Consider the following 26,710-nt stretch of genomic DNA (forward strand, 5'->3'; position numbering starts at 1 on the left):
CAAGCCAAGCGGCCGTTTACACGGGCCCACCGCTAGATCATTTTGTTTATGCTTATCGTGGTAGCATTGGGCGAGCCTTATCAGAAAAACAAGCTTCTTGAGACAGCTGCGGACAGGCCCAAAAACCCTCACGCACCCAAGCTCCTGGGAGTGTAAGGCACGATAAAAGCAGCTAAAATGGCACGATTTTGGGACCGATCTCGTTTTTCCACAGGGCGCGGGTGAAGGCGCTACACAGGCAGCAAGACACGGAGCGGCCAGGCTGAGGGAGGGCGGGGAGCGCGGGTCTCTTAGCTGTGGTGGTGGGGGGGAAAAACCCCAAACCCCCAATTTCTTGAGGAAAGAAAGGTCTGGGAAATGTTCATTTCGGGAAATAGCCCCAGAAAAGGCCGCGGAGCGCGGAGGCTGCCGCCGCCCGCCCGCCCGTCCTAGGCCTCTGCGCCCACCCGCCGCTGCCTCCCCTCGGCCCCGCTCCCCCCGCCCCGCTGCGGAGCCGCGCTCGCCTCCCATTGGCTGCGCTCCGCCACGTGCCGCGGCGGCGCGCCCCCCCCCGCCTCCCTCCCTCCTTCCCTCCCTCCCTCCCTGCCGCCCGCCCTCCTCCGCCGGCTCCCCCGGGCCGTTACCTGCGGCGGGGCCGCGCCGCCCGCCCCCGCCCCGATGCGGAGGCGAGGCGCCCGGACCGAGCGCAGCGCAGGTAAGGCGGCGGCGGGCCCCCGCAGACCGAGCGCCCGCGGGTGTGAGGCGGCGGTGTGGGGTAATTTTTTTTTGGGGGGGAAGGGTGGTTTTTTTTTTCCTTTCAGCTGGGGGGGGGCCGGTGCGGCGGCGCGGGGCCTGCGGGCGTGGGGAGGCGGGGTGCTGAGGGGAGGGCGGGGGTGCTGAGGGGGCTTTTCCCTCAGAAGCACCCCGGGAGCCTCTGTCGCTGCTGAAGAGGGTCTGAGGTGGCGCTGAGGAATGAAGGCACCGGCGTTTGGAGGTGCTCTTTCGAGGTGGCGGTGAGTCCCGGCGATATTTACGTACCGCTCCCTCAGCGGGCCGGGGGTGCCCGGAGGCCGCTGGGGTCACCCGGGCCAGGCCGCGACGTGCACCCCGCTGCCATCTGGGGCTGAGGCGTTTAGGATGTGCCCACCACCCCCTGTCCTTCGAGGGCTCTCCCGGGGAGGGCGAGGAGACGCCGGGCCGGGGAGGTCTCCGGGTAGCGAGGCGGCGGCTTGTGAGTTCTCGGAGATGGGCAATGGAAGTCAGGTCTGTCTTGGGCCTCTCCTGGAAGGGAGAGGAATGTAGTTAGGGCTGTCTCGAGTTGTTCTCCTGAAATAAAATTTCTAGGCTTCTGCTTGTCTGTGGGTTACAATAACCTTTTTTTGGGTGATTTTGTTGCGCTCGGGAGCGATACGAATGCAAAACAGAAACGACTTGTGCCGTGGCTGCCAAAACCTTTTTATTTTCTTCAGCACTACTCAGGAAAAAGAGTGTTTTGTGCTGAGCTGTTTTTGGGTTTGTTTGTTTTTTGGGTTTTTTTTTTTTGTATTTCAGTAGATCAGATCAAAATACAAGGCTGATGGAGGAGACATGTTTATTTTGCAGCTCTCTTTAGTTATGGAAATTAATGGGAAATATTAATAAAATTACTGGAGGTAAACAGCTTTCCTGTGGTAAATGGCTGGGTTTGTCTCATTTTGAGAAAAAGGGTAAATAAAGATGTATATTTTTTACTTTTCTAAAAAAAAAAAAACCTTGTTGAGATAAATGCTCTTTATCTGTCTAAAGTGGATACATGTTTTTAAACACAGTTTACAATGAGATTGTACAGATACAGTTTAGAACTGGTGTGCGGTTTTCCTGGAGACTGTTATTCCATCTCTTTTGCTGCAGCGAGGTTACTACCTCCCTTCTAGATCACGTAGCAGGAAACCTGGAGCTGTCTGCCAAGCCCTCTGCTAGCCGGACAAGAGGCAACAAAGGCAGGGAATCTCATTGAAAGGTCAAAATGCAGCTGGCGAGTTTGCGAACGGAAGCACTTTGGTGTGTTGGCCACTTCCTCAGGGCTGATGAGAAATGGGCTTGTCCTGCCTCTGGTTTCCTGGAACTTCTTGGGATTTAGCATCCTCCCTTCTGTCGAGTTTGATTAAATTAGCCAGATGATTGACAGGCAGTTAGGGGCAGGATGTAGGAAGGCAAAGTGCAATAGCAGAAACTTCCTTTCACTGAGGAAAATGGGCTAAAAATGTTTAATTTTGTTTGCATTACCTGCAAAAGCATCCGTTTAGGTGATGGATGCAGAACATGCTAACATTGCTGCAGAGTTGGCGTGTTTGGAGGGCAGGTTATTTTGTTTAGATAAGAGATCCTGGAGAACTTAAGTACGTCTTGAGTTTTGATAAAGCCTAAGTTACTCAACAAGACCCGGGCAATGCTTCAAATTTGTCATGGAGTAATTTTCAAATTACAAGTGAGTCTGAATGAAACTTACTCCAACACAACAGATTAAGGTATCTGCAGCAGGCGCATCCAATGCTTCAAAACCACACAGTGGTAACCCGGACATAGGACTTCTGGATCATGGAGGAGCCTCCCCTGTTGTGGTCAACTCTCTATGATAAGGTCATTCATAAATCATTACAGACTCTCTTAAAACTTGCCTAGGCTGTTATTTTCCACTACTCCTATGGGAAGGCTATTCCTTTACTGCTCAGGAATCTTTTGCTTGTAGTCCATATATATATATATATATATGTATTATATATATGTTTATGACCACTTTTTCCTGTGTGCTAACATTGTCCTTTTGTTTGAATTGTATGCTTTCAGCTTTTGTGTTTACCTGTTTGATGTATTCAAGGACAAACTCCCAACCTGTTTCGCGAAGTTAGACAAGTGGAGCTCTCTGTTCTCCTTGGGAGCAGCTCTTCCTTCGCCCATCCCACCAGCTCTCTCTGCCACCTGTTAGGCCCTGAAGTCTTGAATTCAGAAGTTAAGCACTAAAATTGGTTCCAGCAATGTTCTTTGCTATATTGCAATTTCCTTTTAAGCCTTTTCTTCATGGGAGGCTTTTGGCATCTCCTCTTTTGCTTCTGTAGGCTCAAGTGTGATTTTTACCATGATCTCTTGGAGTGTTAGATGATACTGTGGTAAAAATGCTGCTGTACTATTAACATTGTTCCGTAATTACCAGTTGTTCAGTGCTATTCTGCTGCATAATTCAGATGTAATATGAAACATCTTGGCTGTGTAAGTTTGTTGGCATATTTCCTTAGCCCAGTAAAGATTAATGCTATGCCCTGCCCTGTCTTTTCTGACCATTTCTTTTAGGGAAGATTTATTCCTCAAACTTCCCATGTAAGGGGAAAGACCTTGTTTTGGCTTCCTTGTGGGGGCTCAGAAATACCTCCCACTTGTGCTAGATGTACTCACCCAGCTGGTGGTGGGTGATGTGCTGATACGCTGTGCTCTCTTCCTCCCCTCCTGGCTGGCGTGGCTCTTCCCCAAAGTACTGGAGCGGAGCAGCATTTCCACACGTGCAGGGTCTGTGGGCCTAGGGAGGAGGATGTGCTGCAGAAAGGAGCATGTGAGATGTGCATAGGAGGGGTTTGTGGGTAGCAGCTGCCTGCTGTTATGCTGCAATTTGTTCTTCCTGGGTGTTTGCTGGCTTCAGCAGATGCTGAGAGGAGTGGCTGACTTCAAGTTCTGAATGCCCCAAGCAGGTAGGCCGCTGTATCTTACACAAGTAACATAAAAGGGAAAACTGAGATTTGCTCTTAAAAAAAGAGGGGTGAGGGGGGCTCAAAGCTTCCTCTGCAAGAAATAAACTTATCTTTTTAATACCACAGTGTTCCCAACAGCAGTGCTTTAACTCACCTATTTCTTCCTGCTTGGCTGGAACATTGACTGTGTGTGACTCACATGGGAGTCAGAAAAATTCCAAATTCAGATACTGTTTTCATCTGTCACAAAGCATCAGCTGCCCTCTTAAGTGTTGAAGCACATCTTGTTGATATTTCTTGTGTTTATGCGTTCTGGGTTCTTGCTGTTCCTCACTTTACAGCACCTGAAAGAGATTTCACAGAAAAGCGTGGAAAGCTTGACTAGAGAAGAGGATGCCAAGGCAGAAGTGAAATCAAGAGGGTGATCACTGTTTTGAACATTGAACTTTCATTCAGAACCCCACTAAGAGTTCTTTGCCTCTAACATTATTTTAGCAGGCATTATTAATATCCAGAAAGCTTCCTGTGAATGCTGCTGAGAGGAAGCGGTGGTGTTGTGCTCTGAATATCTCTAATTAAGCTGGTAACTGGACCAAAGTTGAGCTGGAACCAATTTTTTTGTGTTCAATCTGTATGACCCAAGGTTAAGAGGAAGTTGTAGCCTAGCTGTGTGTATTCTTCCTAAAGGAAAAGCCTGGGAAAATAGACACAATAATATAAGGTTATTAATGATTTCATTAGTTGGTGGTTGATGTTACAAAGAGGATGAAGGAATGAGCCATTAAATAATTAAAAGAAAATGCTAGTAGAGCATCCTAAGGTAAGGAGAAAAAAATGCTGATGCCTCTAAGGTACTATTGATCTTGCTGGTATTCATGGCTGCAGGCAAAATAATTTTCACCTGCGATACTGTCGGTGCCCTTGAGAGCATCTATCAACTGCTCTGAAATTTCCATTTACTTTTCGTTTCACTTTTTGCCGATTGGGTCCACAATGTAGGATTCAGTATTACATCCTCATTTTCTGAGGAGACAGATCTTGACCAAATGAATTGCAGATTGTACAGACAACATTGGATTTTACTACTTATTGTCTGATTAAAAAGCCTTACCAGTCAAAGTTTATTTTGTAAGACGCATTATACACTAATGTAATCAATGTCCTGTTGTAGGTGCTTATAACCATATTATAGGCTAAACTTCTGTCTGCCATCAAGGATGTATTCTTTCTATTGACTTTATTAAATTAACCAAAACAACAGACTCTACTGTTCATCAGAAAAGGCACGTCTGTCAAATGCTTTTTTCATTCAATAGTAATAGGTGCTAAGGAGATGATATTCAAGGAAAGTTTATCAAATATCTGAATATGTCAGAGTACCAGCTTTACTGTGGGGTTTATATAGTTGCAAAAGAAGAAATAATCGACAGAAGTCTCTAATTTTTAACTTTAGTTTCAGTTTTTCCTCTGGTGAGAAGCTGTCGGTCTCTAATCTGCAACAGCTCCTAGGCTGCTGTCTTGTCACGTCTTGTGACTGTTTCTGCTAGGAATTGGTAGGATGATGATCAGAGGGTTATTTGAAGATAAATATCCAACAGTTAATACATTGCTACAGATGAATAAAAATACCTCTAATCCTTTGCAGTTGTAAGGTAGCAGTTTGACTGTGCAACACTCGCAACTGCAGAGTCCTCTGTGTATACCGAGTTGCACAACTAACTGTCCTTAGCTTCCACTTTTTTTATTCTTTGTATTATCATTTTTCTCCCTGAATATTACTGGGACAGGGCTTGATCCACTGTAGATTTAAAAAAAAAAAATTAAAAATTGTTTATTATGACGGGTTTTTTTAAACAAGTTAGAGATTCTTTGCAAAATTTATTTCATAATGGTTTATTGTTTCCAGTGAAGAGATGATGAAATTTGAAAGCGTAGGAAGGATCTGAAGGTATCGTGGGTTGATTAGGAGACTTGGGAGGGAGAATCCTGGAGGAGGGACACCCCTGGGGAGACTTGTGGACCGCCCGTGCCAGAGCAGGTGAGCTGGTAAGAAACACAGAGGAGCAGAGGAAACCCAGTGAAAATCACAGAGGAGCTGCAGACAGAAACCATTATGGATGTGACCCCAAGCTCCTGCATTGCCTGTTGCCTCCCCAAAGGAGTTGGGATGGGCTCCATGTAGCCGTAGCAAAAATAAGGGGAATTGAGATGAGGAGGGGAGGAGGAGAAGTGTTTGGCTTAAGTTTAGCCTGTGGAAGAGGAAGGAAGGGTGTTTACTCATGGGTTAAATTGTTTGTTTTCTTTTTCTCAATATTAGAATTGGTGATTAGAAGTTGTTTTAATGGGGAATTTTTAAGTAATATAATTTATTGCCAAAGTCAAGACTTTTGCCCATTAAAGAGAGTTGAACCGTTTTTGAGGATGTGGGAGGGAACTGGGAGAGTTTTATACTGATTGCTGAATTAGTTTTTTTTAATGACTTTCTTAAAAAAACCCAGATGATAAAGAAGTTAAATATTTCATATTCTTAGGTTTCTTCAACTGAAAGGCTCTGCTTAACAGATGGCTTTAAACGTTTTTTACATTTCTTTAAAAAAACTCAAAGAACCACAAAAACTACAGCCTAATTAACCATTCTTTTCTTTTTTTTTACATCTCAGCCTTTATGTTTGATGTCTGTGACATTTTTTGCGTATTTGCAGAAGCAAACAAAATTAATCCTAACTATAAATTTTACCAAACTATTTTTCATGTTGTGACATAAATTAACAAACTTCTATTCAAATATTGTATCAGTCTTGAAAGTCTTGATGAAAATTAACATCTCATCTATTCGATTGATAATGAGGATATATTAAAACGTTTAATCTCTTTATGGGCACAACTCTTGCAAGTGATCACAGACATTAGCGTTGTAGTTGTGTCCTGGTTTCGGCTGGGATAGAGTTCATTTTCTTCCTAGTAGCTGGTATAGTCCTGTGTCTTGGATTTAGCACTAGAATAATGTGGTAACGCACTGATGTTTTAGTTGTCGCTAAGCAGGGCTTGTACTAAGTCACGGACTTTTCAGCTTCGCGTGCTCTGCCAGTGAGGAGGCGCACAAGAAGCTGGGAGGGGGCCCAGCCAGGAGAGCTGACCCAGGCTGGCCCGAGGGCTATGCCATACATATGACGTCATGCCCAGTATTTAAACTGGCAGGGTTGGCCGGGGGGCAGCGATCGCTGCTCGGGGAAGGGCTGGGCATCAGTTGGCAGGTAGTGAGCAATTGCATCATGCGTCATTTGCTTTGTACATTGTTTTATTATTATTATTATTACTATTTTATTTTATTTCAATTCTTAAACTGTTCTTATCTCAACCCACGAGGTTCTTTATTTTCACTTTTAATTTCCGGTTCTCTCCCCCATCCTACCCAGGGGGGGAGTGAGCGAGCGGCGCTCTGGTGCTCAGTTGCTGGCCGGGATTAAACTGCGACAAGTTGTCACTTAATTTGTGTCATCTATTTTCCCCAAACGTGTCCCAGGAAACGGTCTGTAATCGGTTTAAGTTTTTTTTTAAATGTACTCTTTGAACTCCTAGCGTAAAATTGTGCAGTGTGTCTGTGTGTTGTTTTGTTGTTTTAAAAAGCCTCAGAACAGGAAGTTCATGCAGAATTCCTCGCTGCTGATGTGCACATCTCAATGAAGAGTGTCTTGCTCAAGTGTATTCCATGTGAAAACACCTTCTCTGCCTTTTGACTTCACCTTTCTTTTTTGAAACATAAATGTTGCTCAAAAGCAAGGAGCTTTCATTTTATCATCTACTGTTTTTAAAAGTATGTTTCGTAAGTAATTTGTGTGTATCTGATTTGGAGGAGGGAGCATGAAACAAACAGGTGGTTTTGGGTGTTTTTGCATTAGTTTTAGCTTCTGTTTCATTGCCTTCTCAAGCTGTGTTGCTTCTGATTAGCAATTCCTTTATATAGGTGTTACTTTTCAGCGTTCAGTTGCTCTGGGCTTTACACTGCAAGCTTCTTGATCTTGGTACGTGAACTTCAAAGGCTGCATTGTGCAGCAGGACCTTGAGATGGTCTGTCTTGCGAATGACTCGTAAAGCTGACTGTTTCTGTTACTTCTGGTGGTACTATGAGAGGGAAAGTTTAATTTGTATTTTCAACTTCTACAAGCTTCAGGTGCAGTCCAAGATCACGTTGTGCTAGATGCTGTACAACTGTAGAACAGAAGATGCCTCTTGTCCTGTTGGGCTTTCAGCAGTGGCCTGCCTACGGGCAGGCCGAGCTTCCCCACGGGCTCGGGTAAGAGCCTGTAGAGTTGCAGGTTGCAGGTAACAGCCCATGTGCAGGTACTTGTGTAGATCTGGGGGATAAGCTTCTGCTTCAGAGTTACCAACTGACAGTAACTGTCCGTGCCGGTGCTTCCTCTGCACAGACAGTTATTTGGGAACAGTAACTGCCCACGTAAAATGCTGGGCTCAGCCGTGGCGGCTGTTAACGGGACCCTCGGTGTGTGGGGAGACAGGAACGTGCTTGAATTGGTAGGGCGAAGCAAGTAAGCGGAAGCATCGCCTGTGTGGGGTTACAGTTCTGGGGGCTTCATGAGAGGATGATGAGGGATGTAGGTATATGTCTCATGCCTCATTCTACACTTGTATGCAGGCTGGTCTGGTCCTCTCTCCGAGCCTGGTAACGCTGTTGGCACTCAGACAATGGGGGCTGAGAGTCCTCGTCTTTGTCTTCGGGTAAATTCAGGTGCTGTACATAACCAAACACAATTTTTCAGAGTGTGGCAGTGGTCATGTACAACTCAACACATGCTGCTTTTTAGTTTTTAGCATTCCCACATGAAAAGACACCCTAAAGACTTAAATTAATTGCTTCTGAAATATTCCAAGTGTGGAAATTCTGTCCACTTAAGAATAACAATGAGATAAAAGTAAATTATGGTGAAAAGAATAGCACCACAAAAAGCTTTGGAGTGTATTCTTACTGATGGACAATTTAGCTTTCGCAGCAGCTTTACACAGATCACTTAAGTTCACTAGATGAAAAGCAAATTTAAGTCCCTCGAGTCCTCACTAATTACACCACAGAGTAGCTATGGAAATGTTGACACAAAATGTGATTGTGATACAGCATTACTACTGAGACATCTTTTGTATGCAAATTGAGACATTTGCATTTATGGCTCCCAAAACAACCGTAGCACTACCCCTTTCCGAAAGGGTGTAGAGGTGTTTGGCAGTGGTGTTAGTAGGCAAACAACAAAATCTGGATGCTGTAGGCACAGCTTGTCTTTGGTGCTTGGTTTCTTAACTGCCGTGGTTCTCTCTGTAAACTCACAGGTTTGTTTTTTGTTTTTTTTTTCTTTTTGAAGCTCGGGAAGACTGTGGGAAAGGTGCGCTCTCAGGTGCTTGTTACTGCTGGCCTTGCTCTTTTGAACACGCTTGCGCCAGCCGGCAGAAAGTGCTTATTGACTTAGATAAGAGTGCAGGATCAAACCCTGAGTAATTTTTCAAAAATGCTGTGCTGGACAGATGTACTTTGATTTCATATATCTGTCTAGTTATCTGTCTACATGTACATAGACTTGATCAAGAAAGGAATCATCTGAAGTAAACAGAACTGACAAAAGTCAACCTGAAGTAAACTGTTGCAAATGAAATGAAAACTGACATTACTTCAGTTGTATAAACAAATTAAACAAAATCATTGAGCATACAAAGAGTTGGACTCAGGAAGGATGTGCTGAGGTGAATAGTTAAACTCTCTGTGTTTCCTTGTTGCTTTTTGAACATCCGGGATGAGTGAAGCAACCGTTTGGGAATGACTGGAATTTATGTTGCTCAGAGATGGGGAAGACTTTCTGATAGCACTCGTTTATGGCAGTCTTGCATTCCTCATTAGTCCCCTCCTGTCTTCATCACTCTCCACCTCTTCAGTTCCTTCTCCGTCTTTCAGATCTCTTGCAGCCTTCTTTCTTTTGTTTTGAAAGGCTTCATGAAAAGTGCATCTGTTATAGGACCTCTGCATACAATTCTGTAGTAGGAAATTCTCTCCCTTGGAAGTGATAAAAAGCGTGCTGTTTGCAGAGCACTGTTCTTTGGCGATTTATACGGCAGAGGAGATTGGCCGCGTTGTTCCGTGTTGCAGGATGATTCCAGGAGTACGTTAGTGCCATTAAGCAATAAAAAGCTTTACATGCGTTGAGCAGTCTTTCACTAGCAAGTCGTCCTGTCAAATTACAACAGAACCTGGGTCCTAGAATAGGAAAGACTAATTTGCAAAGAACAAAAAAAACCTGCTTTGAACAAAGCGAAGGCAGTGAGGCTTTAATCTTACCCCTGTAATTCAAACTGTAAAACTTCATGGATTTGATTCAAACTGCTGGAAAGTATGTGCTTAATCTGGAGCGTGCTCCCTCGTAAATGTTACCAGTACCACGGCCAGACCTCACGATGTCACTTGTACCTTGTTGCAATGATTTCCTGGTAGCAGGATCCTCCGATACCTCGACTGACTGATTATTTTGCACAGAACCTGTTCTGATCTAGGTTCCTATAGACTGTGAGCAAGTCACCTCTTTATGTTGTTTAGCTGAGAGAGAATTATTACCTGCATTGTTCTCTAGTGAAAACGGCTGAAGCTTGTTTCCTGCTTTTTTATTCAGCGTTTTTTTTTTTTTTAAATTAAAAGTTCCATTTTATACTTTTCCCCAGCCGTGTATGTAGAGATCTGTGGAAGGGACAGATGTAATTCTTGTTTTGTTGTACATTGTAGCTTAGGCGTATGCAGCATTCAGTTACCACGTCCAGGCAGTGAGCCACCCGCGTCAGTGAGCGATCCCCTTCCCTTTTGCCAAACAGTGCTGAGCACCCCTTGTTCGTGCTGGTCTGAGCCAGCCTCCTTTGCTGCTTTCTGACAAAGGTCTACAAATGGGTGTTACAGCTCAGAGTTTGTGCAATTTATAAATAGAGCTAAGTGGGTAATTTGAGGTTCTTAGTATCATAATAACCAAGTTACCTATGTTTGAAGTAAGTGGTGAAGTTTTCTGCTGGCGAAAACCATTAGACTTGTTTTTTTTGCCTTGCTGTGTTTTGTGGGTTGTGGCCGCTTGCATGTGACTCTAGAAACTGTCACTTAACTGTTGCCTGCTCTTCAATGAACTTAAGATGCCGGTGTTGATCTTTTCCTCCTTGCCTCACCCTGTTTCACAATGGTTTGTGGCTTTTAACCTTCTACCAGGTATATCGAATTTGTTACTGAGAAATGTGTGACTGTGCAAAGAGAGACTGACTTTGAGTCATCTTCTGAATTAGATATCCCTGAAATTTCAGTGGGATGGTTTTAAGATCTGGAGAGGATACTTCTGTCTCATCAGCTTCTTCATCCTAGTGTTTAAGAACATCAGTTGTTTGTCCAAAAAACCAGTGTTTTGAAGTGGCAATACAGGCTAGTTCAAATGGGTCCTGTTGCCCTATAAAATCAAAGGAGCAGAAAAGAAAATGTGGAAGATTGTCCCTAGAGAAAAGCCTTCCCTTAGCCCTGCTTTTTTTAAAAGCTCTTGTGACAGAGCTCTTGGCAAGAGAACAGAAGAGCGTGAACATCTTTGCAGTGGAGAGCAGAGAGGGTTAAGCACTGAGATCAAAGGGAATGAGTAGGGCTGAAACCCTCCTGGAGGATCAGGGTGCACCCTTCCATGGTTGGCTGATCAAAGGGAGTGCTGCTTGGGAGGTTGGTAAGGCAGGAAAAACCCTTGCCCATATCGCTTCTCCTTTCAGGGCAAAACCAGCAGGCTGGCATGGGCAAGCTTTGCATGGCATTTCCTTGTTTACTCACATCTTTGGTTAATGGCAGCAGCCTGTGAGAAGTTGATGTGCCAGTCTGAATATTTCCAAAATCAGAACTGAGGCATGCTGATAGAAACTCGTGGGAGCTTACAAACAGTAAGCAGCAAGATTGCTTCTTGTTAGCTAATGATCAACGACGGGGCCATCTGGGAGGGAGCACTGTGCATTCCTCCTGGGTTCGTGGTGTTCACTGGAGGGGAGCTGCTGCTGTGCACAGAAGCTGCCCTTGTGCTGGCAGCCTCCTGGTCCTGCTACGTGCCAGGCAAAATTTCCTGCACGCCCTCTTTGGTGCTTGCTGTCGAAGTTGCTGACCACGTCACTGGGGCTTCTGAAGGGGTCAGCAGTATATTCAGACTGATGATGAGACACGTTTGCTTAACCTCAGGGAAATCAGGGAGTTGCTTTCAGATGAGAGCTCCGGTTTTGAGATGGGATCAGGGTAGCGTAGTACACTAGCACAGTACACTTTGATACAGGGATCCTAAATACCCTGAGCATACAGTGTAGATTTTTTTTTTCCTTGTCCGGAGTCTAATAATTGCTCAAACAAAATGGCATTTGACCAAGATCAAGCAATAATGTTTGACAGTAACCAATGTAGTTGCAATTATTAGACTTCAGGCTTATGAAGAATGCAAAGACCTATACCTGGCAACATGTACATATTTTTAGAATTATGTCCTGGTGGTGCATCTGAAATGAGTATATTCTTGATCACAAGGAGGTCAAGAATGATTCAGTATTCCTGACATGATAACCAAGAATCACAGTCTTATCTGGGAAACAGAGTAAGTTAACAGTCATTGGATGTCCTCTGAACTTTTTTCCATTCAGAAAAAGTTGTGGTAATTTTTTTTCTTTCTTTTTTTTTGCAGCAATGCTGAGTGACAATAACTCTGTGAAGCCGAAAAGTGATTGTTCACCTCCTGTGCAATGGTGTAAGGTGGCTCCACATGAAGATGAGAAGACCAAGCTGGTTTTTAAAAGGTACTCGCAAGTAAGTGTCATTGTCATGGCAATCTAGAGGTCAGTTGCTCTCCCTCTAGCCTGGCAGTTACAAAAAGGACGCAAAAATCAAGGGATGAGATTGCCACAGGAACTGAATGGAGGGTTAGGCACACAGCTTTCCCTGGGGCACCTAAAACACTTTGAGGGCCTAGGCTCTCTCCTAATCGTACTTGTTTTTCCAAGCCAGTGTGAGATCCCAGTACTTCACTCACAAGTATTTCCAATCTTTTTTGTATCCAGGTAAGTAACAATGTTGAGGCTTTTGTACAGTCTGATAATTGAAGAAATTGAAGGGCAGTGGATGTTTAGTGGGTGTTTTGGGGACGTGTCCCCTCATAGTTAATTTGTTTATGAAGACTTCTGGAACACTACATCACAAAGTCTTCATTACTTCATTGTTTGTAGTGTAACATCAAATTGGAATTAATGAGTGTGTGCTAGTGTGCATCCAGAACCATATTTTAAGCCAAAAAAGCTCACTACTGTGATGCCTCTCTGCCACATGAATTTTTAGGTCTTAAAGCTTAAAAAACCCAAAGCCAAACTGTTATATCCATGGGCGTTTTGAGCACGTGAATGGTGCAGCCCCAGCTGAATCTAGAGATACTCGATAAACCCCTGGGGAGAAAACCCAGCCTTGTTCATCTTCTGTGAATCCCCTGTTTCTGCCAGCCAGCCCATTTCCAGGGGCTGCAGCCTAACATGCTAATGAAGGTTTTGGATCCCCTATAAGTGCAAAATTTAATTTAGTTAAATCAGATGCGAGAACAGTGCTGCTTTTCCAGTGACCACCTTATTTGCAGCACATACTGCAAATTAAGTGCCAGGATTGCATCTATTAGCCCATATGGTACAAGCTTTTTAAAAAAAATTATGGAAACTTGTATTAACTTTATCTGAAAGAGTTTCAAGAAGCACTGAACACTTAGTAGGTTGTATATTTTTAAGACATTTAAACAAATGTCCGGTCCTTGGGAAACCATAGGAAATGAAAATCAATAATAAAGCTCAAACTACATGCTTGAGTAACAACCACAGCTCTGACCAAATAATGCCATTTTTGCAAATCAGTTTAGACATGAAACGAGCCAAGTGAATATTTGGAGATCAACAATGAGATTCCTTAGGAATGAGAAATGAGTAGATCAAAAATAGGGGTAGTCTGTAGTACTCAATTTTAAAGTTTGGTGTTTTGTTTTTTCTTTTGCATGTTTTGGGGATGTAAATAATTAAATTAGTCTTCTCAAGATAAACCTGAGCATCTAAATTCTGCATTCTAGCCTGCCAGTGAGTTGAAAGTTTTGCTTGTGAGTGATGGCTATTGGCTCAAAAATCTTGCAATTTGGAGTTCCATCCCTTTTTTAACTTGCATGAAAAAAATTATTTCAAAATAAAGTTACCCTTTGAAGTAGGAAAACAAAAGTCACTTTTGGTTTCTTTATGTGAGGAGAGGTGTTTGACCCATCAGATATGCATTTAAAGTATATGATGCAGGCATAGAACTGCATAAATCAGAGTGTCAATATGCAACATTTTCCTTATCAAAGCATCTCTGTGTGTTCATACTTTCCTGCAGATAGCTCTGAAGAGTTGTGAAAGACTTGCAGTGAACAAAGCAATAGTTTTTTCTTGGTTTGAATGAAATGCAAGTATTCACCTGAAGTTCTTCAACTGCCTTAAAGTTGTTTAAAAATAATCATTTAACAATTGATGGATTGCTGGAAAAAAAGATGATTCCCCCTCCCCCCCCCACCCCCCCCCCTTTCCTACCCCTACACCCTCCTATTTGTTTTTAGACTTCTTGCGCTGTTTGTGGTTGGAGCGTGCTTCCTTTATATCCTCAAAGTACATTTTGGGCCTGAAGAATGTGACAGAACAAAAATGCCGTATGTGGACCTCGATCGTGTAAGGGTTGGTATTTTTTGGCATTTTTTTTTACTTGGCTTAAAAAAAAAGTTATTAATTGACAATATGAGTTATAAGGGTCTATAACAAAGAAATAGAATGCTGAAATTATCCTGTGAGGAAAAATATATTTTGCTTTGTTTCATGCCATAGAATTTCTGGTTTGTGTTCTTGTAGAGTGAAAACAGAAGTGCACAGAGAAACTGGATTTTTAGGGGTAAAATGAGATAACTGTGACGAATAACATTTTGAAATGGACACGTCTTCATACTGTTGTCAGTGCCGATGATACTGGTGATCAGAAAATTGATGCAAATGAAAATTAACCTATTTTAAAAAAAAAAAAAAGCCCCAAACCCAACACATTAAACCAAAGTTTTATTTTTACCTAAGCCAGTTCCCCAGTCTGCTTTGCCTTGTCGTTGCTCAGCTGTTTTTGGAATCACAGGACAAATGTACAGGAGGGTGCAGCTCTTGGTTCATTTATTTAAGGTAGCAGCTACTTACTTCAACTGCAGTTTTGCATGTGGCTTTTAAGGTGGTGTAGCAGATGCCAATAAAGCTTTCTCTTAATACTTGCTGACATTTCTCTGCCTTTGCTACTTAACCTGTTTGTTCTTTATAACAGTACACCTTGGCTTAGAGTTGTTGCATTTCTGCCTTTGAATGTCTCAATGCTAAGATACGACTTAGAGCAGAAGCCCTGATTTGAGAGAGCATCACTGCATGTGCATCCTCCCCCACCTCCCGCTTTCTTCAGTGCATGTGTTTCCCCTTCTGAGCCTCTTTGCCTCCCCTTTTCTTCTCATTTGACTTATTTCTTTTCTCAATAACATGTTCTTGCTTCCAAACAACCACCACCTTAAGCCAAGCAAACCTAAAGACTCCATGAACTGTGTTTATTGCTGTCCCACAATTCATTTTGTTTGTGTTAGATGCAGGATGAGGAAATAGCGTTGCTCTTTGTCTAGTTAGGTAGTAGCTGATTGCAAACTGTTTGGGGCAGTTGACAAGGGATTGGCATTAATTTTTACGGATAGGATGCACAACTGTCAGCCTTAAAAATGAGGCTGTTCCAAACATGCACTGACTCTTGCTGGCAAAGTACAGCATAAAGTTGCTCAGTCGTGCTTTGCCCAGGAAGAAATGTGTTTTTTATGCCCAGACTTGCAGAGACCTTTTTAGCAGTGGTGGAGGCAGTTCTGTAGAACAATCTTGTTTAAAAAAATAAAAGCAGCACAACTTCCTTCCTTGTGCACCCAGATACACACTTCCCTTTCCTTAATAGTACAGAAGGGGAACTGAGTTAGCATGAGATTTGAATCTTGACACTGACCACTGTGTTTGCTCATGGATTTTGGTTTTGTTTGTTTGGTTGGTTCTTTTTATTACAGTGGAGGAAAGATCAACAGAGTTATGTTGAGGAAGAGAACATGAAAAAGAATTTTAACCGATAAAAATAATACCTTTGCTACTTTTCTTCTTCCTTACATCAGATACTGGCTTGGCACTACAGATTTCTAAAAAATGTATGAGTAGTTTTTTGTTTGGGTTTTTTTTTTGAGACAGATCAATGTGTAGTTTTATCTGACAGCTTAATCTTTTTATGCAATATGGAACTGTAGCTTTTTATTTTGGTGACTAGTCTTTGAAAGAAGACCTGAAACACCTCCACCTTGCATTCCTTTTAAAGTTGTGTTTTAGTCATTAGCAATATCACTTTAGCAATACTTCTGGAAGAAGTGTTAACATCATTTTGATTAGTAAGCAAGTCCAGCCTGTCATTTCCCAGAACTTTTACCCAGTGTATCTGTCTCTGATAAAAATCCTACTGCAGGCAGAACTCGGGTCACACAACTGAGCAGCGGAGTAGAATTTCACTTGCTGGCTTGCTGCTGAATTAGATGGGTAGAAGTACATCCAGATTTTTTAATCTGTTTTTGTAAGTAACAGTACAAATGTTCTCAAACGGCTGATTTTTCACTTACCTCTTTTAGTAGCCTAATTTATTCTTTAGAACAGCTCCTATCCAGATTTAAGTAAGTGGGTGGAGAGACATTCCTTTGCAGGTTTTCACCCTCTACTAGTTAGTATCTGTGTTTGAGTGAATGCTTTAAAATGTCTTGTATTTCCATGTTTAAGCTTTCTTTATAAACCCCTGTGGTTGCTAAACTGCTGGTGGTCAGCTGGTGGGTTGCATCTAGAGGGCTTTGCATGTCCCTGAAGCTAGCTTTCCTGACTGAAATCATGTATGTTTTGTTTTAGAGAGCACAACAGTATGCCAGTGCTGCGTTGCAGGAACAGTGTCGGCCTTCTTATGTGAAGAAAGAAATGAGGAGGCTATTTGCGGAGAAATATAGCATGGACGTGTCTCCCTTCGTAAGAAAAAATATAAATGAAGATGAAGCTTTATTTAAATATGAACCTCCTTTTGGATTTCACAAGTTCTCTGATAAGCTTAAAAATCTCCTTGAACTCTTACCTGAGCATGATTTACCAGAAGATTTGAAGTCAAAACACTGTAAGCGTTGTGTTGTTGTTGGCAGTGGTGGAATTCTTCATGGATCAGAGCTGGGTCACTTATTGAATCAGTTTGATATTGTGATAAGGTACGTATTTTCCATTTAAGGATTCCAACTACTTTAACTCTACTTTATGAGCTGACTTTATTTTTTAAGGGGAAAGTATCTCCAACGTTTATGCAACTTATAAGACTATTTCTGAAAGTGCTTTTGAAAAATTTACTTGTGGCTTCGTGGAATTTGAAGTCTTAGGAGCAAAATAAATTGTCATGTTCATAAGACAGGAATTCAGTGTAATTATTTGTGGACTTCAGATACAAAAAAAAACATGGGCAGAAATGAGATAGAAACCAGTGAAATCATCAACAAGTAGACAATCCTGTTTTTATCCATTCATATGTTTAAGCTTTCAGAGGCAGGCTTTAGGACTCGCCTCCGTCTTTTTCCCCTTGGTTAGTTGCGATGCTTATTTGAAGGATTTTTTTTGTAACAGCTATTTCAAACACAATAAAAATTAATTAGTGTTCCAGTATACAGTTTGCTTACACACTGTATAGCATGCTTATCTTTCCCTATCTTTACAAGATCAGTGTGTGCGTTCTATGATTATGCATGTTTTCTAATGGCTGAATTAAACGAATACATGCTCTGTATTCGTGCCTTCTGAACATTACTGTTTGAACTCTCCTTCTTTGTAATTTGAATCATGTAAAGTCACAAATAAATTTAATACAAGCATTTTCCCGAGTTGCTTTGTAAACTGACTTGCTTCCCTTAAAAAGAGAAGGACTTGGTATAGTGAGTCAATATCTTTTATACATATAAACAATCCTGCTAACATGTGGAGGGGCGGAGAACTTGCATTAACTGTTCTCTGAAATTAGGGTTGGCAGCATGAAGGGGACTTTCCTGTTGATATAGAAATGTTTGCGGGACTTCCGCTGTTCTGCAGAACTGATGGAGCTGGATGATGCTGCTGTTGTCAGCAGTGTGCTAGCATCTGAAATTTTTGGTGAGCTGGAATGATGTAAACCCACAGGATGCATTACATTGCATTGAAGATATAATTTGAATGCCTTTCTGTGTGTAATACTAGAGTGTGTGTGTGTGTGTGTGTGTATATATATATAAAAAAAAATAAAAAAAAAGATAATGCAGGTAACTTCCTGTGTGCTTTCTTTCCCTTCCTCTTTTAAGCCTCTCTGAGTTTGCACAAGGCAATGAATATGAAATTCTGCAATGCTGTTTTAAGTTACTTTTCTAGTCAAGCTTTTCTTTTTGAAGTTTTGCACTTGTGCCAGTTAATCCAGAAATAGAATTGGCTTCCTCTCAAAGATAAGGGATGGATCAGGGTGTGAGGCGAGGAACATGGAGATACTGAGAAAATGCTGTACTCTGTTAAAAATCTGTGGGCCAAATACAGGTTCTTTGCTTAGTGTCTGATGCTTTAATGAGATTGTAACCCATGCTTATTAAATAGTTTCTCTCCATTGTGTGGTGGTTTTTTTTTGTTAGGTTAAATGATGCACCAGTTCAAGGATACACAGATCACGTTGGTAACAAAACTACTATACGGATGACCTACCCAGAAGGAGCCCCCCTTTCTGAACACGAGTATCCTCCTGCTAGCTTGTTTGTGGCTGTTTTGTTTAAAAGTGTTGATTTCAATTGGCTTCAAGCAATGGTAAAAAATGAAACCTTGGTATGTAATGTGGCACTGTTATGTACCTGTGATTTTTGTTTGCTTTTTCTTTTCTAATGCATAAGAAGCTGGCTGATCTGTTACTTTCTGTTTTATTATACTAAGGATCTTTTATGTAACTTTGGGTTTTTTAGCTATGTGTCCTAGTTACAGTTGGTACCAGCATTCATGTTGAAGCCCCACACTGACATAACACTTTTTTTTTTCCTGCATATATTGGTGGCTTGCACCAAGCTACGTGACATATCCAGTGTTTACTAAAGTGGAATTCGGTTCACGTTAGATTTAAGTGACTAGTTCAAGTCTGCAGAGCCTGGAACAGAAATGAGATTTCTGGATGCCAGTCCAGGCTAAAGCCTGTGCTGCTACAATAGGCATACCTGCAGTTAATGTGTAACTGAAGCATCGCAGTTGTTAGTTCACATTTGTCTGTGGTTCCAAAATTACGAGGTTTATTTCTCCCTGAATATTAGAATAAAGAAGTGCAGAGATTCCTAAGGAACTGATAGAAGGGTTCTGTGCTTCCAAACTCTCTTTAAGTTGGTGGTTTTCACCTCTCTGTTTGCAGGCAGATAATTTCTGCAAGTTGAAAACCGGTAGCTAGGTTTCCCTGACCACAGATTGAAAACAAGTGCTCTAAATTATTGAGACAGATTTAGAAGAAAGCCTGACAAGTTTGTTAACAATTTGATACATGCTAGGCTAGGTACCCCAAGTTCCCTTCTTAATTCTGTGAGTTTTACAACATGAGAGCATATGGAAGGTCTGTTTAATGTTGACCACTACTGTCTACTACTACTTTAGTCCCGAGAGTGTGTGCAGGGATATTGCCTTGTTTTGAATAATCTGAGTATGTTCTGTAGAGGGGAGATTTTCCTGAATGCATGAATTTGCACAAATTTAAGAACTTTTGCTCCCTGACTACTTTTTTACCAGGGATGAGACAATGTTGGTCTATGACCTTCCCTGCAGCAGTGTGGTAATTTTGATGACCAGCACCTTTCTAGCTTGAGTTGAGTCTCCGACTAACTTGTTTTACAAGCTATCTGGCTATTTCGTGTTTTAAGGTTTGGTTTTGAAGAATGACTAGTACAAGGATGGCTTTCTGTATTAAAATTTGTTTTGGAGGGATTGAAAGAGTGATTGCTTTTTGGCATCTGCAAGATCCTCTGTTAGTGAGTCACAAGATTGAAGTATGTGTTTTATGAAAAGAGTACCTTTTCTTGGTTTGCATGGCTTAGGAGCAGATTTGCTGATTTCCACCACCTTCCTTGCTCTGGTGTTTTTGCTGGTGCAGAGAGACAGTTTTGGGAACTGATCTGAGAATGGACATACTGGAGAGAGTCCACCGAAGGGCCACGAAGATGCTTAAGGGACTGGAGCATCTCTCCTATGAGGAAAAGCTGAGAGAGAGGACTGTTTAGCCAGCAGAACGGAAGGCTCAGAGAGACATCTTAGTAATGTACATAAATAGCTGATGGGAGGGTGCAAAGAGGATGGAGCCAGGCTCTTTTCAGTGGTGCCCAGTGACAGGACCAGAGGCAATGGGCACAAACCAAAACACAGGAGGGTCCCTCTGAACATCAGGAAACACTTTTGACTGTGAGGGTGACCGAGCACTGGCACATGTTGCCCAGGCAGGTTGTGGAGTCTCCATCCTTGGAGTGATTCAGCAGTCGTCTGGACACAGTCCTGGGCAGCTGGTTCCAGGTGGCCCTGCTTGAATGGGGTTGTTGGACCACTTGACCTCCAGAGGTCCTTTCTAACCTCAACCACTCTGATTCTGTGAACTGAAAACATACTTCTTTCAAGTACTGGGCTTTCAGCTGGATCAGCTCTCTGTGCAGGCATTGGTACTTCAGTAAACTTGTTCAGAGCACAGGTGGGAAGATGGGACCATGGCAACCTAGATTTGATCAGTTTAAGCTGCTGTAGAGTTGCAGGTTAGGGTTGCAATAAGCCTGTTTAAAAAAAAAATATAGGTCTGCGTTGCAGCTATATAAGTTTTATCACTTGCTTAGTGTTACGCATTATATGGAACGATTTGTAAAATGAGCGTGATTTAGTATTGTTTTTTCCATTAGCATGCATCTAATTGACTGGAAGCGGCCTGAGATCAGAATCTGGCTTGCTGAGTGTTGTGTAAATCCTCTTCTGAAGTGTTACATTTATCACTAGGTGGATGCTGTCAAACAACAGCTGTTCGCTTCAAAGCCTGAGCAAAATTGTTTTAAATCCAGTGCTTGCTTCAGAATGCCTGGTTAATGTTCGTGGAAAACTGTGGTTCCCTTTCCCATTTCTTTAAATAAAGGTCCAAAGAACCTTGTGGATTCTGGGGGACATGTTGACTGATTAAACACAAATTGCAGTCAAATACTCAGAATAAACAACTTTTCCCCCTGCTATCCTCTCTGCCATTCCAAATACTTGGAAGGTTTTTCCTCTTTTGGGTCAGTCACTTGAGCTGTACGCTGGTATTCCTGAACCCACCTTAGCTATAAACTGTTCCCTGAATTTCTCAGAATCACTGATGAATCCTATAACTTGTGTACTGTCTGTCGTATGCGTTGCAGTCTGAGTTTGCCTTTGCTGAACTATTTTTTTTTCTTTGTCTTAGCCTCTGTGGATGCGACTCTTCTTTTGGAAGGAGGTTGCTGAGAAAATTCCTTTTATGTCAAAGCAGTTTCGGATTCTGAATCCAGTCATCATCAAAGAGACAGCTTTGGACATTTTACAGTTCCCTGAACCTCGATCCAAATTCTGGGGTTGGGATAAGGTAAGAAGTTTCCTTTTAGGAGGAGACTATAAAATACAAAGTGAAATAAGAAACTGAAAAAAGTTTTGGGCTCTTCCTTCCATAGAGTTTCTCTATGCAATTTCAGAGCTGCTCTCAAGTTATAGGGAAATTAATGCACTCTCAAAAGGCTCTTGTATTTTCTTGTGTAAAATCGAAGTAGGATTTCAGCTCACCTTTTTAGATGAGGTATTATGCCTGTGCAGGCTGACATGAAATGGCCTGTTTTACAAAGCATTCAGATGCAGCGAGACATAAATTCATCCCAGTACCGTGTATTCACTCACACATCATTGTGACTGGTGTTAAATATTCAAAACACGCATTTGATGTATGTTAAGTGTGTTAAGAGCGGCCCTGTTAAGTCAAACCCGCAATCAGCTATAGACAGATGTGTCTCTAGCTGCAGGGAAAGCAGAGAGTGTGGAAACCAGGCTGCTGTAAAGCAACCTTCCAACTGCTGGTGTGCTCAATAGCAACTGATGGGGATATCCTCCCTCTGTCCTTTGCTCTAGCAATAGTATGGAGCGATGAATTGCCTGCTTTAATTATACACTGCATTTTTGTTATTTTAATTATTTGTTTGAAAAATTGGATGTCACTAGTTCTCTTGAACTATGAAAAATACTAAATAACCATCATCTTTTTACCTTTTGTGTGAAAGCATTTAATGGTAGCATTATTGCACAAACGTTTGAAGGATCTACTCAGGTTTATTTATAAAAATAGCGTAACATACCAAGCTATGTATCTTTTAGTTGTATTGTAGTATACTTGCCTTCTTCATGAGTTATTCAGTGAAAAGTCATATCGTGAAGAATACTTTTAGAGAGCCTGTTGTTCAAGACTGAAGTAAGCGTACGTCAAGAAATGTCAAGTTTAATTGCCTGTCAGGAGTTGTTTGAGTGTTTGGAGCAAGGGTTCACTTGTAGTTTAATTACACAGTAATAGGGCGTCTTGCCTTCACAGAAAAAAATTTAGAGTTGACAGCCAAAAGTCTTGTTACAGGCAAGTACTCAAGTTGTATTAGTATTTGGCCCTGAAGTTTTTAGTTTTACTTGATCATTTAATTCATTTTTAGTTTTAGTTGTAATTGATTTTAGTTTTAATTAATTGATTTCAGTTTTAAGTGAGGAGAGGGAATAGACAAAGCCATGAAATTTTGTAAAGTGTTTATAAAACTAGCAAAGGAGGATATATTTGAATTCAGCAAGCTTCTTTTTCCCCCCTTTTTAGAATGTACCTACAATTGGGGTCACAGCAGTTGTTCTGGCCACACATTTATGCGATGAAGTGAGCTTAGCAGGATTTGGATATGACCTCGATCAGCCCAGCACACCTTTGCACTATTACAACAACCTCTGCATGGCTGCCATGAACGGACAAACTATGCACAATGTGACAAGCGAAACAAAATTCCTGCAAAAACTGATCAAAGAAAAAGTTATCAAAGACCTCACTGGTGGGATACATTGTGAATTCTGCAGCGAAGACAGCTAGTGATTGAAGTGTGGCACGGTTTGGATTTGTTAAATTCCCAGAGGTTCAGCTGGAACAACCTTTCACTGTCTTAAGTAGTAGTTTAAAGTGTGTATAGAATGGACGTGGAATCTCTGCTGCCTTTTTTAATGTCAAGTTCAATTTGTTGGACTTTTACATTTATTTTGTCAGATTTTACTTTGCACATTTTTGTGGATAACTATGTAAATACAACTTGGAGTTGAAAGAGATCCATTTAAAATATTTAATGTTTTAAGTTGTCTGAAGAAAAGTGGAGTCTTTGTTTTCAGATGTATGTGGTATGCACAATGCTAGCCTGAGTTGTCTAACAGCGTACAAGAGTTATTTTCCACCGAACTACTGTCTTTGTCGATCCAGTTCTTGGTGTATGACTCATTTTCATGCATGCCATGAAAAGAAAGGTGTATGCTTCTCAAGTCTTTCATTTCTTGCAACTTGAGTGTTGTGTTTCCCCCTCAAATATTTATATTCCTTTGGTTTTGTACTCATATTTTGTTGGGGATGGAGGAGGAATGTGGGAGTGGAGGTGAAGGAAGAGGAACTGTTGCGGCAACAACTGAATAGTAAGTACTTTGGCATTCATGATTGATATTAAAATCATTGATGCATTATTGTATTGGGTTAGAATCCTGCTTTATCATGAGGCGTGTTTGGGCCCAGGGCACACTGTAAGAGGATTTAGCCAGTAGGAGACTTTCACCTGAATCAGATCTTTTGTCATTTCCACTCCTTAATACCCAGATAAATGTTTTTAACTAGTTGATTTGCAGCAGAATTCAGCTACCCCAATTAAAGCAGTGGCATTAATACAAAATCTGCTCCCCCCCCCCCCCTTTTTTTTTTTTGAGTGACTTGAGAGTTGCTGGTTCTATAAAACACTGGTTTGTATAAATCTTCCCTTTAGCAATAATAGAATCTACGGCTAGGCTAAAATTTCCATTGGTTTACTTTTATGATCCTGTAGTAACTACTTACAGATATTGTAACCGTAATAGTTTACAATGATGATGACCCTTATGAACTCTAGTGTTGACTATTTAATTGAAGGGAGAGGTAGAGTTGTTGGTTTTCCCAGATCAGCTTTTAAGTCAGCAATTAGGTGAGTGTGTATAAGTTAAGAATAAAATCAGTTTGAGAAAGTAGTATGATCTAGTACCAAGGTAGATAACTGCTGAAAGCAGCATACTTTAAAAAAAAAAAAGGCTATAAATATATGTTCTTGTGACTGGAAATCAGTGCATTGCAAAGAAACTGGACTGTGCGGATCTGCAAGCAGGTTTTGGTGTTCATACTCATTTTGTTACTAGTAGAGTAGTAGGTCTGACTGTGTTTGCACTGAGCAGTGTTGTTACTCAATCTACACTATGTGAAAAAAGCTTTCCTTGGGAATGAAAGCTTGTTAGCAAATTGATCAAAGGTTGGCCTAGAAACATTGTTCATAGTCATGGACTCTCCACATTGTGGAGACTCTCCACAATCCCACTTTTTTTTTTTTGTTACTGACTAAGATATGAACGTAGCTGTAGTTTTAAATTTTCAAAATACTAATGTGGGAAAGCAAGATTAGGGTGGTTGGGGCTTTTTTTTTTTATTGGTTGGATTGTGTTTCCCATGGAGAGAAGTTCTAATGAGTGATAATGTTAGAACACAGCAGCAGCAGACTGATTCTGGCCATTATACTAAAAGGCAATAAAATGACGGCAGATCATAAAGCATAACTCTGAAGAAAGTTGTGGACCTCGTCTTTTGTAAGTCCCATGTACCTACATGTCCTTGAAAGCCAGTTGTGGATGGTGAACAAATTTGAAAATCAGATTCTTGTCTCCGGCACTGGTTGTGTTTATAGCAATAATATTAATCTAACTTCTCCTCCTCTGTGAAACACATTAATTTTGTACTAGCAATAAATTTCTAGTCTATGTTTTTCTTGTAAGTATAACGATTATATTGTTTAATTTAAAAATATTTCATGTGCAAAGAGTTTTATACAGATAGTCTTTTAGTTAATATATTAAAATGCGCTAATTATTTTTGCCTGGTATTTAAACTGGAAGCGAAGTACCTTAATTTCATTTGGTATTAGTGAAATTTTGGAAGATTTCAGAACGTGTGTGTTGGGACATCCTGAATACACCGAAAGTATGTGTTTCAGAGCACTTGGTCCCTCACCAGTTTGCTTTACTCAGTAACTTAAAAGTAATCGGTTGATTAACGTAAACGCCAGTAGCTTTTTGGAGATGCTGTATTTACTGTCAGTTCTCAGATTACGTTGCTGTAGGATTAGATTGTTTTCCCACCGGTTTTATGGCTCGTGATAAACCACTGTTCTCCGTGGTAGTGTATACTGCATTGAATACGCCTGCACAGACTCAACCATCCGTGAAACGGCAGCAAAGTTTTCAGGTTGCAAAAAGCAATAAACTGATGAAACCACTTTCTACTTACGTATTTGTCTCGGTTTGCAGTTTGTTCTGCCTCCTTTATTAAGGATTTTGTGTGTCTTACTGGTCCAGTTGAAAGTCTTGGTGCGATCCCAGGCACTGACGGAGAGGGGAGTTAGTGGCTGACGATAACTCTTTCTCCTTTCATTTATGCCTGTTTATTACCTGTCAGTGGAGTTCTCTCTCTGCTGCCTGGAAGAGAGAATCCATCTCAACACGGACCAGTGTGGATGAGAATATTTCGGACTGGGTGAGAGCGCTGGCCTTAAGCTCAAGGGTGCGTCTCCTCCCACGGGGGAGACAGGCTGTAGCTTCTGGTCTGTGCTTCAGTCTCGCTGGAGGTGAGGTAAGAACGCAAGCCGTGCGTGTCTCCGCGCTGCTGTGTCCCAGATCTTTGCAAAGAGCCCCCATCATCCCTTGTAGATGCGCCTTAACGGCGTTTCTTTAAAAAGTCAACAGAGAATTTGGGCGCTGCGATAAAGCCATTGTGTCCCACATCAGAATCTCTTTTTGTAACTCTGCTTTCTGTGTAGGAGCTATCACAGTTACGTTTGTGTCTGACCTGTTCTGATGCTGAATTTTTTTCATGGTTCCTGTGTGTGGAACATAACTTCAGCTTGAATTTAGAGTGGTCATTACGTACTTGCATTATCTGTTATGCTTTAGGCTTTCAGCTGAGATAAGTAGAAATTCTCTGTTAGCACTGACTAATTCTGAAACTGTTTTGAAGATTTAGATAATCAGTGAAGCTTTTGTTTTATTATTGTTTCAATATGTTCAGATTTGTATGGCCGCTTAGGGAATAGCAAAAGAGATGAACAGCATAATTATTTTGGCTAGACCCGATTTGTTCAAACAAATGGGAACTTTGAATTGCCAAGTGTGACTTTATGGTGCTGTTTTTCAAGTGCTTATAGGAGTCCTGCACCCAGCTGGTTTATCTTCAGCTGCAGACAACCCGATGTCGCCTCGGAGAAAACTACCGTGGGTAAGGTTATGATTTGTTTCTTATGATGCCACGAGCACGTGCCAGCGTTGCCAGAGGAGGCGTACGGAGCCGCTGGGGTGCAGAGTGGGGAAGTGCCGAACCCGGGTTGCGGATCATGGTTGCCAAGGGCTGGTGAAGGGAGAGCTCCTGCACCTCTGTGAAGACTGGCAGATGCGATGCTGCGGATTCCTTCCTCCAGGCTGCCAGCAGCCAGGTTTTGTATAAATGCTTGATTTTGCCAGCAGCCGGATCTTGCCATCTGAAATTTCTGTTGCTTGGGAAGGGT

At 41.8% G+C, this 26,710-nt stretch overlaps 1 protein-coding gene across 7 annotated transcripts; it reads left to right on the forward strand.

The window, feature by feature from the left end:
* The first annotated feature begins 569 nt into the window (after window positions 1-569).
* ST3GAL5 (ST3 beta-galactoside alpha-2,3-sialyltransferase 5) lies at window positions 570-25,439 on the forward strand. Of its 7 annotated transcripts, none has more exons than XM_087736740.1 (8): window positions 592-694; window positions 897-992; window positions 12,419-12,530; window positions 14,348-14,462; window positions 16,722-17,065; window positions 18,494-18,680; window positions 21,298-21,456; window positions 22,711-25,439. In XM_087736740.1, exons 3-8 carry the CDS (start codon window positions 12,421-12,423, stop codon window positions 22,972-22,974), a joined length of 1,179 nt encoding a protein of 392 aa, XP_087592866.1. In that variant the 5' UTR covers window positions 592-694; window positions 897-992; window positions 12,419-12,420; the 3' UTR covers window positions 22,975-25,439. The 7 variants fall into 7 exon arrangements, with proteins under 7 accessions (XP_087592867.1, XP_087592870.1, XP_087592863.1 ...); XM_087736742.1 differs by having other exon boundaries at window positions 598-694; window positions 12,419-12,540; XM_087736741.1 differs by lacking the exon at window positions 897-992 and having other exon boundaries at window positions 570-694; window positions 12,419-12,540.
* Window positions 25,440-26,710: the final 1,271 nt, after the last annotated feature.

The sequence above is a fragment of the Nipponia nippon genome, unplaced genomic scaffold, assembly GCF_047370975.1.
Source record: "Nipponia nippon isolate SJK-2023a ecotype South Korea unplaced genomic scaffold, ASM4737097v1 scaffold_6, whole genome shotgun sequence".
Taxonomy (NCBI): domain Eukaryota; kingdom Metazoa; phylum Chordata; class Aves; order Pelecaniformes; family Threskiornithidae; genus Nipponia; species Nipponia nippon.

Excerpts from the sequence above, each read along its gene's own strand:
- ST3GAL5 (XM_087736737.1), top strand. The coding sequence starts at position 658 with ATGCGGAGGCGAGGCGCCCGGACCGAGCGCAGCGCAG. Across the intron at positions 14,463-16,721 it reads TGGACCTCGATCGTGTAAGG|AGAGCACAACAGTATGCCAG; the intron begins GTTGGTATTTTT and ends GTTTTGTTTTAG. Across the intron at positions 18,681-21,297 it reads TGGTAAAAAATGAAACCTTG|CCTCTGTGGATGCGACTCTT; the intron begins GTATGTAATGTG and ends TCTTTGTCTTAG.